Source organism: Pelobates fuscus, chromosome 7, assembly GCF_036172605.1.
Source record: "Pelobates fuscus isolate aPelFus1 chromosome 7, aPelFus1.pri, whole genome shotgun sequence".
NCBI lineage: Eukaryota > Metazoa > Chordata > Amphibia > Anura > Pelobatidae > Pelobates > Pelobates fuscus.
In genome coordinates, this window is record NC_086323.1 from 168195264 (window position 1) to 168211307 (window position 16044).

Sequence of the window (16044 nt, forward strand, 5' to 3'; positions counted from 1 at the left end):
TCTGCGGCAGCGCTCTGATTATCACGAGCTAGGAAGACAGCTACTTATGGCCTGCAGCTAACAGAAGTGCAGGCCAGAAGTTTTGCTTTGGAGCTCTGGATTATACTTATTTACCTTGATCTCTTTGGAATAAAAATTTGTAGTAATGCTCCATTTATCACAGAGCTCCACAACAATAAAACTCCCAGTAATGTGGAGCTCTGTGACAAGATCATACAATAGACAACAATTACAACTCTAAGTAATGTGTCTATTAGTGTATAAGCAAAAACTTACTGTATTATATACTGAAGCTGTATGCTTGCATGCGGTTTGCCTCAGAAAAACAAGCATTCTGCTGACATCATCAGAAGTGGTAGCCTGATCCAATCACAATCAGCATAATTCAAACACCGCCCTGGCCAATCAGCATCTCCTCATAGAGATGAATTGAATCAATGAATCTCTATGAGGAAAGTTCAGTGTCTGCATGCGGAGGGAGGATATACTGAATGTTTGGATGCATTTTAGGCAGCCATGCCCAGGAAGGATCTCTAACTGCCATCTAAGGAGTGGCCAGTGAAGTTATCACTAGGCTGTAATGTAAACACTGCATTTTCTCTGAAAAGACAGTGTTTACATTTAAAATCAATGGGCCTGGGCCTGGAGCTGCAGCTCCATCAGCCCCTATGCTAATCCGGCCCTGATGTGTTTGTTCTGGTGACTATAGTGTCCCTTTAAGAAACTGATGAACTGAACATAAACATTGACACAAAACTGAATCGAGAAAGTAAGAAAATAAATTAGCAAACACTGAAATCTGACAACTTTTATTCTCTTCATATTGGCAATAAATGTGCTTTTTTATCAATAATAAACACACTGTGATGGCTTAATGGTTTAACTGTAGGTAACCCATAGGAATGTTACAGTAAAAATCAACCATTGTACTATATACCAGGAAAGGACACACATTACATAATTTTACACATTACCTCCATATGCTCTGTGCTAAACATTTTATTAGCTCATTTCTTTTTAAATGTCTGAAAATATGTATTTAACAATATGTACAAATCATAAATAAAATAACAGATGACATTGGGTTTACCTGAAATAACAATATAAAAGTTCCCAGCAGTGCTAAAACAGTTTTTAACCCTCTGAGCATTAGAGGCGAGCAACGCGTTTTGCGTACCTGACACTCAAAGGGATTAATATAGACACTTTATAAAACTTATCTACGTCCATTGAAACATGCTGAAGGTGCTTAACTTGCGGTTTCATAGGGGTTTAAGTCTCCACGTAAAATGGACTAGTAATGATTAAAATGGTAACTCCACTTTACAAAGAGGCTGTTTTTCCTACAATGGTTATATTGGCATGCCAAAACAGGAGTGAAATATTCAATGTAAGACCTGTATCACAAAAAGGCAATTCTCTTGGACAATAGGAAAAGGGGAAAGGACAGTCAGTGGCCAGCCACAATCTCTTTACAATACCTTATAGTGCAGTGATTGCTAACCTTGGCACTGCAGATGTTTGTGGCCTACATTTCCAAAATGCTCAGCCAGCCTTAGTGCCAAGGTTAGTCACTGCTGTTCTTGTGCTAACATTTCAGAATGTGATAGTTCACTGTGGAACTGCATAGTACAGACAACATACTGGCTGTATACAGTTCCATCACAGAATACATTAACTCTTCACATATACAAGTTTTCACTTAACAGCATTAGGGGATTAGAAAAACTTTTTTTTTTTTTTTCCTTTTTTTTTTAAATACACATATACAAAACCAGTAGTCTGATAAACCTTATATTGTAACTTCTAATGTCATGACCCGTCTAGGAAAAAAAACAAAAACACAAACTCTGTCTTGAGGCATCAATACATACTACATCTCAATGCACATAGAAACAAACACAGATATGAAAATGGACAATTAGAAACTGCACTGAAACGCAGACACATGAACATACAGCAAGCAATGTGATCTCAAGGTGCCACGGTCCTGAAGTTTCAGAGGACACTTGAAGTCTTTAAAGAAAGAGGAAGAAATGGGATCAAATCACTGGGCATTTTCCAAGTCTTCCGTATAATCAGCCACATCTCCTTTCGAAGCGCAGCTAAGAATTCCTTTCCATTTCGTGAGCAATTCTTCATCCTCTGCACTGAAGAACAGAGTCTGCTGGGACTGGACCAATTTAAAGATATGTTTTAAGTCCACCTTGTCTCCAGGAGTTGGCAAACTCACTTCGTACCCTGGCAGTGGTATGGCACGAAGCATTTTCCCATCCTTTGACAAAGCAGAATAACAAATAGAAATTAGAACACAGCATTTACGTGTAATATACAATAATAACTCAGCATTTTATAGTGACATTTGGAAGAAGTTCAATCACACACTGACTTTCCACCCATAAACACCTTGGCAATCACATTCAGATTCATTCCATGCTGTGAACAAGCCACCAGAGGAAAAAACAAAACCCCGTTTATTTTGGTGTTAAGTCATTGTTAATCCCTGCGCTATTACTTTCTTTTTCTATTTTGCAATAAAATGCTTTTTTTCGGATTGCTTGTAAACCTACAGGGACTGCTCCCACTTGTGCCGTACGTATGTCACATTATCTACAAACTTGTCCATATTTATGTGCTCATTTTTGGGTTGTTTTTTTTTTTTGAATGATGCAAAAAGAAGCATTAAACAAAATTTATATAGTCCATATTTTAGAAAGGTTATTCACTGAATTGTGAAATCACAGGAATCATATTTTTTGGCTAAACTGAAAACAAATCTCTAAATCTTCTATATTTTTGTGTGCAGTATGAGGTTTTTAGGGCTAAGAACATTAAACACTGTTATTACAGGGGTGTGAGAGGTGCTCCCCCTCTCTACCACAGCATTAAGAAGGTGCCTGTGCCATTGGCACTTCCTTATTGATTGATGTCACTACTCAAACTCTAGGAAGGCAGGAATGTAGAGGAAGACAGAAACAGTGCAGGTAACAACAGATTTGTCACTTGCACTGACAGAGTTATAAAGGAACTATCATTTTCTAGGGGACTCTTCCTCTTTAACTTAGACCAGCAAACACTACTGAACAATTTACCACAGCGACTTGTGCAATAAGTAGAAACAAGCTTATCTTTGAAGCGTTTCTACGCGATCAGCATAAGCTATATTTCTATATTTGCATAGCATCATTTTCAGAGATTCCCTACGTGTCAATGTGTGTTTATGGATTGCAGGCAATCGTAGCATACCTTTCAATGTTGGGAGGTGTGTCAGAGGACATGGGTGCTCAAAAGGTACATCCTCGAGGATTAGGACTACATTGTCCTTAATGTTTTGCTATGGTGTAAGTATCAGGGCATTTGTAGTTCTAATCTAGGAATATATATACCTTTTGGGCATCCTGTCATAAGACAACTTAAATTTTGTACTAGAGGACACAGCAGTCTTGCATGTGACACAAATGTTTATGGTTAACTTGTAGAAATTTCAGAGTACTTTGCACACACACTTTTTCAGGGAGTACTCCCACTAGGGTGCTCCAAAACAGGGAGGGCCCCAGCACAGATAAATCCAGTGGAACAAAAAAAAGTAGATTTGTGCACACCCAGTAGTTTCTTCAGCAGGTAGACTTTATTGAGGAATACAAAAATGTAGACAACATAAAGATTTGCAAATTGTCAAGACTTAAAGGGACACTGCAGGCACTTCAACTCATGGAAGTGGTCTGGGTGCAAACTCCCATCACCCTTAACCCTAAGCATGTAATTATTGTTTTATAAACTGCTTTTGGTCGCCTAAATGACGCTGGACGTTCTCACCCTATGCATAAGGACTTCCAGGGGCACTGGAATCCCCATAGGAAAGCATTGCATAATGCTTTCCTATGGGGAAATCCTAATGCTAGCTCGGCCATTGCGGTGCATGCAAATTAGGTCCTCGGCGCTGGACCCAGGTAAGTGACAGAAGGGGTTATTCATCCCTTCTCCACCGCAGGGAGGGGCCAAACCTACTTTTTCGTTCCACTGCAGATGTTATCACCTTGAACATCTACTGAGGCATTCAACAAAATATCAAGTTAAAAAAAAAAAAATTAAAACGTACCCATAACTTCGTTATTCATTTGAACTTCCAAGGTTATTACTTCACAAAATAAAATGTTTGATTTGTAATTTAGATATGATCCGCTCTAAACCAAGGATAATTAGATTGTTGCAGGAACAGAGGCATACTCAAAAATTTATGTTCAAATAAAATCATAAGAGAAGACATTCAAATTTAATGAATAGTGAAACAATGCTTTGAAAAAGATATGTGCCATCTTATATTTATATAAAAGAAGAAAAAAAAACCTGCCTTATTTTAGTGTATTTGTTTTTTAGTTTTGTGCCAATGCTGGTACTTACGGATTGTGTAATGATTTATAAAATGGGCATTTAAAGGAACATTGCTGTCATTGTAAGATCAACTACTTATATGACCTGATAAAATGATCGTAAACAAACAAAAAAAAAAATAGACACCCTAAAAAGACATTTCAAAACATGTGAATGTTGCTGGAGCATCACCATGCTTGCCCAGCCAAGTTCTGTTTGGTTTTGGATTCTATCAGGAGACACTGAATGGTGTCTCATAGGTGGAGTGCAATAGTATTAAAATATTGTTATATCTAGTAATGTCTCTTATAAGACACAGAGAATTGGCAGAAAATAGCTAGAAGAGGAGTTTGCACCGGTTCTTTTAAATTTTATAGCTGACATGACTTTTGTCAAGTATACTGTCTAACAAACAAAATGTATTTTATCCTTGTTCCTTAAGAACAAGGATAACAATTTAAGATATCCATTCCCAAGATAACAAGGATTTAAAAAAACAAAAAAGCCCTCAAGCAGAAAATAATAGTAAAAGATTCATATAATACGAATTCTTACGAATTGTACAGAATAGCTTTTTTTCCATCAAGAAAACCTATACATGGGAACATTACGAGAGAGCATCAAGAATTACACTTCAATCACAGGACACATTTCACATTATTACAGCCCAGCTACATACAGCGTCACAAGCAGAGGCAGAACTCGATGCATATAAAAAGGAGGAAGTACATCATCAGTACTATACATCAAAACCATTACGTTTAATTGGGGAAAAAATAGATTTAAAATAAATAAATGTAAACATCTAATCTTATCTTCGTACAAAATAATTTTTTTAAAAATGTAATAAATTTACGTTATGATCTCCTCCAGTGCACATAAATCTACCAGTGGTGGAGGCCGATACCCTGTGAGACAAAATAGCTAATGTTATAACATGACAGGAGGCTTCATATAATAAAATTAAGATTATAGGTACACTAAAGCTAGCATAATCTACAATTATGCGCACTGGTAGTGAATAGGTAAACCTGGCTGCACAGAAAATATCTATATATTAAAGAATACCAGCTCTAAGCCTGGCTGGAAGGACTCTCTGAAAATGCGTATTTCTTTAATTTATTGTAGTTGGAGGTGTATATCTATGTAAAGTAATGCAAAGTTGAAAAATAACTAAATGATTTTATAGATCAGCATAAAACCTATAAAGCGTATCTTTCCAATTTGACATTACAACCATAATAAAATCAACTGACACGCAGCATCACATCGTTTTTCCAATCTGGATGCATAATAAACAGAAGTGTGTACTTTGGAAATTATATGTTTTGTTTTGGCATCATTTTAAAAGGCATTTATATGATCACTTTAGGTTCAATGTTAGTGCTTGATTGAATGGAGATAGCAGCATTATACAGTAATAAAGATTACAGCTGCAGTATATCGAACGGTCTCTCTATAACTGTAGCAGGAAGTCCCTCATTTATGCAGCCTTGGAGAGTGGGGGTACAGTGGTGCATCCCCTAACTCTCGTGGACCCTGCAGACCCTTATAAGAGACATTACTAGATATAACAATCTTTTAATAATATGGCATTCCATCTCCTTCGACCTTATGTTCCTCAAGTTTTAGAAATTGATATAGAATATATTATCTTTCTTTTTTATATTCTAATATAGATACATAAGGCATTTGACCAAGTACCGGTATATTGGGAATTCCTTGACACAGCCCTATAAAATATTTGGCTAATTCCAACTTCTACAAATACCTGCAGATTAGGCACTTAAACTGCTCGCCTAGTTCTTCATTTTCTTTTCTAATTCGTACTAAAGATTTAACAATTGATTTCACATTCCAGTTCAGTCATAGCACATTCCAGTCATGGCATTTGAGAAGAATAAACAAACAATTAAATACATTTATGAAAGTGCCATGTTCTAGAATTGGTCTAAATCACTAGAAATCACCAACTCTTTTTTGCACAGAACAGAACACTTTGATAAATCTCACCCATTGTGTTTTTCCTCCTATACCTGTGGTTCCTGACTTTCTTTGGCAAGGACCCAGATCTAAAGGTTTTAGTAAATCTTCACTATAAAATTGGCAAATAGATCCACAAAATACAATACAAGAAAAATCCAGAATAAAAGGAGCAACATGTATACACTTATGAATATAATACAATATTTAAAGGGACACTATAGGCACCAAAACAACATTAGCTTAATGAAGCAGTTTCTGTGAGTAGGCCATAGCCTTGCAGTCCTATTTAGGAGTTAAACCACTTGTGTTTCTGATTATGCAGCCCTAGTTTCAACTCCCTTAACTGTGACTGACAAAGCCTGCATTAACTTGCTTTAAAGGTTATCTCATGCTCTGTAAATTGAACTTTAATCATATGCAGGAGGCTCATGCAGGATCTAGAAGGCTATTAACAGAGTAGGATATAATAAATTCTAGATTAAACAGACTGTGCAATACAGGAACCTAGAATGTATACGTTCGTTTTCAGGAAGCGTTTGGTAGGGCCATGCAACTGTGACTAGGGCTGTGTAAACAACGTGATTTACTTTCTAAATGGCAAATAATTGAGCAATGAGACTACAGGGGCATGATCTATACACCAAAATGTCTTCATTAAGCTTAAGTTGTTTTGAGGCCTATAGGTTCCCTGTAATGCATGCTAAAAACTAGATTACTTCCATGCCCGAACATCTGAGAATGGAAAACTTTAATCCATAACCATTTTTAAGAACTTCATAATGCATGTTGGAAGGCACAATACTGAAGATCTATAAAAAAGCAGGTACCTGAGCTTTGATCAATATATGATATACTAGCTGCAACCATTAGAGACCCACTAAAATATGATGGGGACTGAATTATGCCCCGATTCAGAGGTTTAAAAGCACAGCTCTATCCCTGCTCTATATTGAATGCCAGTAGACCAGGCCAGTGTTGGACTATTTTGTGCCCTAGGCAAGACCATTTACTTGAACTCCCCGCCCCCAAACAGAAATTGTCAACTTTGTGTGTTTATTTGCTCCCCCAAGCCCCTATGTGTTTCTCTCTTTCTCCCCTCCCCAGCCCCTGTGTGCCTCTTTCTACCCCACCGTGTGTGCTACCCCCACCAGCTCCTGTGTGTCTTTCTCCCCCCACCAGCCCCTGTGCCAGCTCACCTCTCTTCTCCTTGTAGCGTGACAGGAAGTTGCTCATTGCTTTCAGTGAGTACTTCCTGTCTGACCAGGTAGAGGATACAGAAGCTCCTCTACCGTGGTCCGGCTACGCTGCATTCTGTGTCCGGCAGGAGGGGAGCGCTTTGCTTTGCGCTCCCCTCCTGCCGGTCACCCGAAGACTGCTTCCACCGGGCCGGTGCATCCTAGGCACTGCCTAATCCGCTTAGTAGTTGCTCCAGGCCCTGCTAGTAGGAAGGAATAATGGCTGACAGAAGACAAAAGCATTCCGTTCTAGAATAGAGCTAAATACAGGGTTGTGGATTTCTATATTATATGAAATCCTGAGAAAGGACAGCTGACCTTTAAATGAAAAGTAACAAAAAACACTTATGTGAAATAAATGATACGCCACAAAATCTTTAACAACAAAAAAAAACACAATATATACTGTGCGGGCTGCGACTGTAACCTGGAAGAATTAATTCCAGGTAGATGGAAAAGTATAATGTGTTACTTCAAGTGGAGAGGTAAATGACTCTGTGAAAAATGAATTACATTTTACTTTGGAGCAACACTGTGATTACAAGGCAATTGATTCTCAAGAGCAATGCTGGTTCCGGTGCAAACAATAGATTTAATTTTTCATGGAGTTATTTATCGCTACTTTCCAAGCAACACATTGGCAGTTAAACTATGCACTTTCCAAAGGAACTGCAAATAATTCAGCCAGCTCACAGCCCCAGCAGGCTCACTCAATTGTTGGTTTTATACAGATTTTGTAGCATGCCATTTTTTTTACACTAAGTAATAACATGAAATAGCATAAGCAATTCAAGTTGAATTTCAGTACGGGGTTAAATTAACAGACTTTAAGTAAACCTTTTAATATTATTAAACATAGACTATTATATAGCAGGAAATTATTTGATTCATCTAATTACATTATGTTAGAAATTCAAATTAGATAACTCAAAATTCATTCTCAAAGCACAAATGACCATTCAGTGATGTGAAGAGGACATGTTGCCTAGACTCTCTATGTGCAGTGTTTCCCTATGAAGTTTAACCCCCTCCGCAGCTGCATGTGTAACTCCAACTCCGGCAAAACACAAGTTTTGGGCTGGGTAATGCCAATGTAATTTCTGTGCATATTAAACATCTGTTGTCAGCACACACCACTCTCCTTCCAGCAAGGGGGCTGCTGGGAATCTTGACCTTTGGGTTAATTTTTATTTATTTATTTTAACTGTGGTTTAACCAGTGAATGGTTACTGTAACCGAAAACACTATAGTCACCTAAATTACTTTAGCTAAATAAAGCAGTTATAGTGTATAGATCATTCCCCTGCAATTTCACTGCTCAATTCACTGCCATTTAGGAGTTAAATCACTTTGTTTCTGTTTATGCAGCCCTAGCCACGCCTTCCCTGGCTATGATTGACAGAGCCTGCATGAAAAAAAAAACTGGTTTCACTTTCAAACAGATGTAATTTACCTTAAATAATTGTATCTCAATCTCTAAATTGAACTTTAATCACATACAGGAGGCTCTTGCAGGGTTTAGCAAGCTATTAACATAGCAGGGGATAAGAAAATCTTAATTAAACAGAACTTGCAATAAAGAAAGCCTAAATAGGGCTCTCTTTACAGGAAGTGTTTATGGAAGGCTGTGCAAGTCACATGCAGGGAGGTGTGACTAGGGTTCATAAACAAAGGGATTTAACTCCTAAATGGCAGAAGATTGAGCAGTGAGGCTGCAGGGGCATGTTCTATACACCAAAACTGCTTCATTAAGCTAAAGTTGTTCAGGTGACTATAGTGTCCCTTTAACATTGTTTTATTTGGTTGGAGTAACCCTTTAAATGCCGCATCTTACATCAGGGAATGAATAGTTTGCTTTCTAGTTTAAAAACAATGTTTGTCATGTGATGCATGTCCCTTTAAAACACTGTTTTTTTTGTTGGAGTAACCCTTTAAATCAATTCTGTTAGCTCACAAAAACAGAATACATATTTAACTCCAATGCACTGGGCTATGGCATGGGAGTTTTTACCAAAAAATGGATGGGACTTGGTTAAATATCTCCTTTTCCAACATTAGGAATGAGAGGACTACATACCATTTCACTCCTTCCCAAATTCCACATTCCCTGATGTGTGATGGGGCATTTAAAGGGTTACTCCAACAAAATAAAACAATGTTTTTGGTTACAGTAACCATTCACTGGTCCACTCCCCCAAAAAATAAATAAAAATAAAGCTACAAGTTACCATTGTTCCACCACCAAGGCCAAGTTCTCCCATCAGCCCCCTTTGGAACTTGGTAGAATAAAATAGAGGATATGGGTGGGTGGCACAGGAGGATGCTGCGGAAGGGGTAGTTTAACATCCAGCAGCAAAGGGGTTAAACTCTCTGTATCTGCAGAATTTCATAGTAATAATAGTCACACACAGCACACGTGACTAGTTTTGTTGTTGTTGAGCTCTAGGATTCTCTCGTGTAAACGTACAGTTGTGAATTTATTTATTTTAGTTCTCTAATACACTCATGCACAGACACAGCACACAACTGAGAGATCCAAGGAGATGAAGATCACATACATCAGTGGCAATGACAATTGAACATATTTGCTCAAGAAAAAAATTAAAGGGACACTCCAGGCACGCAGACCACTTCTGCCCATTGGAGTGGTCTGGGTGCCAACTCCAACCACCCTTAACCCTGCAACTGTAATTATTGCAGTTTCATAAACTGCAATAATTACCTAGCACAGTTAAGTCCTCCTCTAGTGGCTGTCTATCTATTCTTAGAACACGAAAAGTGTTTTAAACAACGCTGGATTGTCCTCACGCTATGCATGAGGACCTCCAGCATCGCCAGAATCCCCAAAAGAAAGAATTGAATAATGGGGAGGTCTAATGAGCGCGCAGAGACGGAGAATGACCCAGCGCCGAGGGACATCGGCGCTGGATTCAGGTAAGTCACTGAAGGGGTTTTAACCCCTTCAGCAACATGCGATGGGGGGTCAGAGGGAAAGGGGCACTGCAGGGTTCTGCAGTGCCAGGAAAACAGATCATGACAGCACCTGTTCAGTTGGCCCTGGATGTGGGGAGTTGCATTTGTATGGATATGGAGGAATGCGATCTTTGGAAAGTAATGATTATGATAGTAGTGTTAATTGTGGCGGCAATTTAGTTTTAGTCATAGTGTTTTGACTAAAAAGTTATTTTAGTTTTAATCATCTGAATTGTTTTAGTTTCAGTTCACTAAATCTCCAGAAGATTTTAATTCTTTATTCATGACATGTCATGATTCCCTTTTATTCCAGAAGTTTGGTCCTTAAGGGGTTAAACATAACAATCGTTCATGTCTTGCCCCAATGGCAAGGACATGCTTGTAAGAGACAAAGCTTAACAGTTGTGGCATAGAATTATATGCACATTTATTTTTTTTGAATATTAAAGACATCAGTCTTGAACAGGGTAATAGTCAGTGATGCACTGCAATTGGTTAATCATAGGTTGTACTAGCAGACTATGTGAGTGGGAAGTATAAGATAAACTACTGCTTTACACATGTAACACGTTATAAACTTTAGAGACATTACATATGCAACCTAAATGAATCATGTCTATTAAAGCTACTGGCACAGAAGGAAGTTACTGTTAAAGTGTTCGCAGAGACCGTGTGGAAGGTGAGTGGTCATTAGCCTTTTGAAAGTCCCAGTTTATGAGATCAGTTCACCCAATGCCTACTGATGGCAGGGTACAATCCCCGAAAAGCGTGCGCTCAGGGGAGTTGTATGCGTGGGATTCCGGCTTGACATTTCCGCTCTTGTGTGATTGGGGGTCGGTGCGAGCGCCCGGATAGCATGGGATTTTAGGCCCCAGTCCAGCTCCGGCCTTGCTCCGCAGAGACCTTGTTTGCGTACCGGCATGGTGTGAAGCTATGGCCCTGTGGTGCTGTCTGGCGTCTCGCTGGTTCGGGATGTTGTGCTTGGGTGGGGTTGCCCGGTGGTCTCGCTTTGTTGAGAGTGGGAGCGGGTACAAGCGCCTACGTGGTAAGGTCTTGCCATCCGCGATGTTGGCTTACGGCGCCTGTTGGCCGCTTGGAAGGCCTGAGGTGGGAGTCCATAGTGGCGTCTGCGGGTGGTAGGTCGAATCCACAAGGCTACCGTGTGGGCCGCTCGTGGTAGGGTACTCCCCTGCCACATAGTGTCGAGCAGAAGCTCAGGCAGAGACGATCAAGTGAATCCAGGGAATGAAAGGGTAGGTATCTGCCAGTCTCTTCCTTCCTTGCACCATGCTGGGCAGCCGTCTTGGATGCGTCTCGATTGTCTCTTGTACTAGCAAGCTCTGTGAACTAGGTTGCTCGTTTACATTGTTGGTCCGCTTGTCTAATGAGGACTGGGATATCCCCCCCGGTCCAGAAAGGGGGGGGGGGGGGTAAGTAGTCAGCAGAGTTTCCTGGGGGGTCCAGTGTCGGAGAGAGCGGCCGCCTCTCCCCAGCTTCCACTCCAGCAGGCCGCAGTCAGCATTTCTTTTGTTTGGCTCCGGAAACCTATTACCCGGTACCAGAGTGCACCCCCGACATGGGTTGTGCCCCCTGTGTGGTCTTTGGGCTTCGTATCTGCCGTTTATGTCTATTTAATTGCTCGCCGGCCGGAGCTCCTCTCCCCCACGTCCATACAGCTTGGCACCCCCCCTCCAGAAGATTTTAGTTGACAAAACTAAAAATCAAATGGGTTTAGTTAAAGCCTCCTCTATCTGTCTCTTTTGCCCCTTCCCCAGTCCCTCTGTGTCTTTGTGTTCTCCCAAGCCCTGGTCTGTTTGCTCCTTTCACAGCCCCTCTGTGCAGTGTTAATTTTGGCAGGAAATTTCAATTTAGTTTTGGTCATTGTCTTTTGACTAAAAAGCCATTTTAGATTTAGTTGTATTTTAGTCATCGGAATAAGGTTAATTTTAGTCAGCTGAATCTCCAATAGATTTTAGTCGACACAACTTCAATCTTATGGGTTTAGTTAAGGCCTTTTCCACAAAGGGGAGAGACTAAATCTTCAAAATTATAGTCTAATAAATCTGATGAAAATTGTTAGTCAACGAAATTAGCACTGTATACTAAATGGCCATGTCTGGACACCAGTGGTGGCTGTAGACTTTGTGAGGCCTTAAGCAAAACTCAAACATGAGGCCCCCACTAACACCCAAAGTAAAAAAAAAGAGGTGATGGGGGCTTTGACATAGTAGCGGTAGCTGTGACAGGGAAGAAGGCTGTAGGGGGACTGTGACAGGGTAGGGGTGGTAAAGGAGCAGGGGATGGTGGGGTAGCTGTAAAGGTGGGGGGGGACAGTGACAGGGCAGAGGGTGGAAGGGGGGCTGTGACAGGGTAGGGGGTGGAGGGAGGAGCTGTGACAGCATAGGAGGTGATAGGGGGGCTGTGACAGGGTAGAAGGTGGTGGGGAGCTGTGACAGGGCAGGGGATGGTGGGAGGATGTGTGACAGAGTAGGAGGTCATAGGGGGGCTGTGACCTAGTAGGAAGTAGTAGGGGGGCTGTGACAGGGTAGGGGGTGGTGAGGGGCTTTGACGTGGTTGGGGGACTGTGACAGGGCAGGGGTGGTAGGGGGACTGTGACAGGGCAGGCGGTGGTAGGGGGGCTGAGACTCTGACCGGGAAAGGGGTCATAAATACCTTTTTAATAAATTGACTCCCTGGTGGTCCGGTGGGCTCCCTATCCGGTCTACAGCTCTGCTGGATGCAGAACTGCAGACCATGTGGTAAGACTCGCGATCTCCAGTCAGAGCGTTGCCGTGATAACGCTGCAACGCTCTGATTGGCTGAGATCGCGAGACGCCTCAGTCTGCAGCTCTGCATCCGGCAGAGTTGCAGACTGGAGGCTGGCTCTCAGTCAGGGCAGGCTGATTAGAGGGGCCTCGCACCCGGCGGCATAAAGGGCAAGCCGCCAGGCACCCTCCTGTGTCGGGCTCCGGTCATAGGCCGAAGACCGTGCGAGGCCTTAGGTGGTCGCCTAAATTGACTAATTAGAGAGCTGCCTCTGCTGGACACTAATGATTACAATGAAAGACAATATTATGAATTAGTTTGAGTACCTTTTTTCTAATACGTATTATTATTACTTCGCTGTAAATTACGTCACAATACAGTTCAGGCACAGTCACAGCACACACTGAAAATGGGGAGGATAGACAGAAACACCTAGTCAAGTGTCGCTTACACCTTTATGTCTAATTTTCGGAACAATTGATTAAATATGTTAAATTTGTTGGGGGGTTTTTGAGCTCTGACCATACATTTTAATATGTATGCCATTTATTTTCACAAAGGCAAGTAAAGTCCCTAGAGGTTTGTAAGACGAATATGAAATCACAATTTATTAGAGTACATTAAAAAAAGCCTCAGACGAAAGCGCTTTAATAGCGCCGAAACACAAGCCAGGCTTTGCTTTATGATTTTAACTCACTGCACGCATTATTTTCCTCACTTTTTGGGTATGTTGTAAAGGCTTATACTTCAATTTAAGGAGGTGAAACTCTCTCCAAAGGGATTTATTTACGGTATTTTTGCAGGCAGCTTGGTAGGGCTCTCTTTTAGAATGGTGCTGTTCTTATTATAGCCTTTTGCCTTCTTTTATTAAAGAGACACTATAGCCACCAGCACAACTACAGTCTAAAGGACCACTATAGGCACCCAGACCACTTCAGCTCAATGAATCAGTGCCAGGTCCATCTAGCGTTAACCCTGCCTGCTAGTTTCAGAGAAACTGCTATGTTTACATTAGGGGTTAATCCAACCTCTAGTGGCTGTCTTCCTGACAGCTGCTAGAGGCGCATCTGCGGCACTGGATGCGAAACGTGCAGAACGTCCATAGGAAAGCATTGAGAAATGCTTTCCTATAGACAGTTTGAATGCGCGCGGCGCTTGCCGCACATGCGCATTCCGCTCCACTCGGAAGCTGACGTCGGCAGGGGAGGAGAGGTCACCAGCGCTGAGGGAGCCCGGCGCTGGATTAAGGTAAGCTGCTGAGGAGGTTTTAAAACTTTTATGAATACAATCAAAATAGTACAAAATACAAACAAGAGGGGGGGCGGAGCTTCGCGGCGAAACGAGCCGGACGCCATTACAGGCAGCTCCGTGCAAATGGCACAGAATCCGCGGCATATCTGCTAAACCACACGCCATCCAGACGAAAAACTACCGGCACCACACAGGGGAGACCATCCTGCACAACCCGATGCCATTTCGGTACACACCGAGGCAGGCAAAGCCCAAATCCAAAAACCGGGCCTACCTCACACCAAACTACCGCGGCCTGGAGTACCTGTGGGGCGGAGAAAGCCTGGGAGACTTCAGCGACGAACCACTGCAGGACCTTGATCACATCCACAAGGAGATGGGGCGCAGATCGCAAAAACCACAGCAAGGTACAGCACAGGCAGACATAGGGGTAATGCTGCAAAAACACACCCCAGCCAAAATGGCGGCCGAACAGGGCCTTGATCCTCCACAGGCAGATTCCCCTCCAGCCCAAAACACCCAAGGGGAAACAGGGGAAACAGGGAAAACCCAGCAACCCACCCAGGCTATGCCCCTCAAACCCACACCCCTGCTAGGAGCTGCAAACCCAGCCACCAAACAGGATCTGCAGCAGATGCAGACCATGCTGCAAGATATCCAACGCCTGCTGGCAGCAGACTTACCAGCGCTCAAAATGAGCATGCAGCAGATCACAGAAAAAGTGACCAACACAGAGGGACAAGTCAAAACAATCCAGGGAGAAATCTCTACACTGCAAAACTCACTCCACCAACTACAACAAGACCACCAGCACATGGCAATCCAACTAGCAGTACAGGAGGACAAAAGCCGGCGTAACCATATCAAAATAAGAGGAATCCCGGCCTTGGTTAGCAACGAAGACCTACCGCACTACGTAAGGTGACTCACACAATCACTACTCCCTTTGGCCGTAACGAAGAAGCTCACCTTCGCAGGGATCTACCGACTGCCCACCCCACCCAGAGCAACAGCAACACTAGCCGGAGACGTCGTCATTCGCTGCGTCCTACCCCAAGATAAAGGGCACATCATGAGCGCGCTCAAGGGCAAGACCCCGCTTGATTTTGAAGAAGCCCAGCTGACCTTTTACCAGGACTTATCCAAGGCCACCTTCAATGGAGGAAATCGCTAACTGAACTCACCAGCCTATTACGCACGGCTTGAATACCATACAGGTGGGGAAACCCACGCTCCTTACTTGTCACCCACCAGGGGGCAACACATAAGCTCACCTCTGGGACTGAGGCCTCTGAACTTCTCACAAAGTTGGGCCTACAGAACCTGCCTGCCCAGGGCACAACCCACGACTGGAACCCGGCGACCTCAGAAACATTTGTGCCAAGAAGACAGAGAACCAATGCACAAGCCACCTGACGGACAGGGGGGGAGAAGTCTCTTGCCCCTGTCCGCTCAACGGCGA

General features: G+C 42.2%; 1 protein-coding gene across 1 annotated transcript in view; it reads right to left on the reverse strand.

The window, feature by feature from the left end:
- Window positions 1–790: 790 nt before the first annotated feature.
- FGD3 (FYVE, RhoGEF and PH domain containing 3) overlaps window positions 791–16044 on the reverse strand; it is a 264838-nt gene continuing 249584 nt past the window's right edge. Inside the window, exon 19 of the mRNA XM_063426908.1 lies at window positions 791–2275. Within this exon, the coding sequence (XP_063282978.1) occupies window positions 2048–2275 (228 nt within the window). The 3' untranslated portion in view covers window positions 791–2047. The remainder of the gene's footprint in view (window positions 2276–16044) is intronic.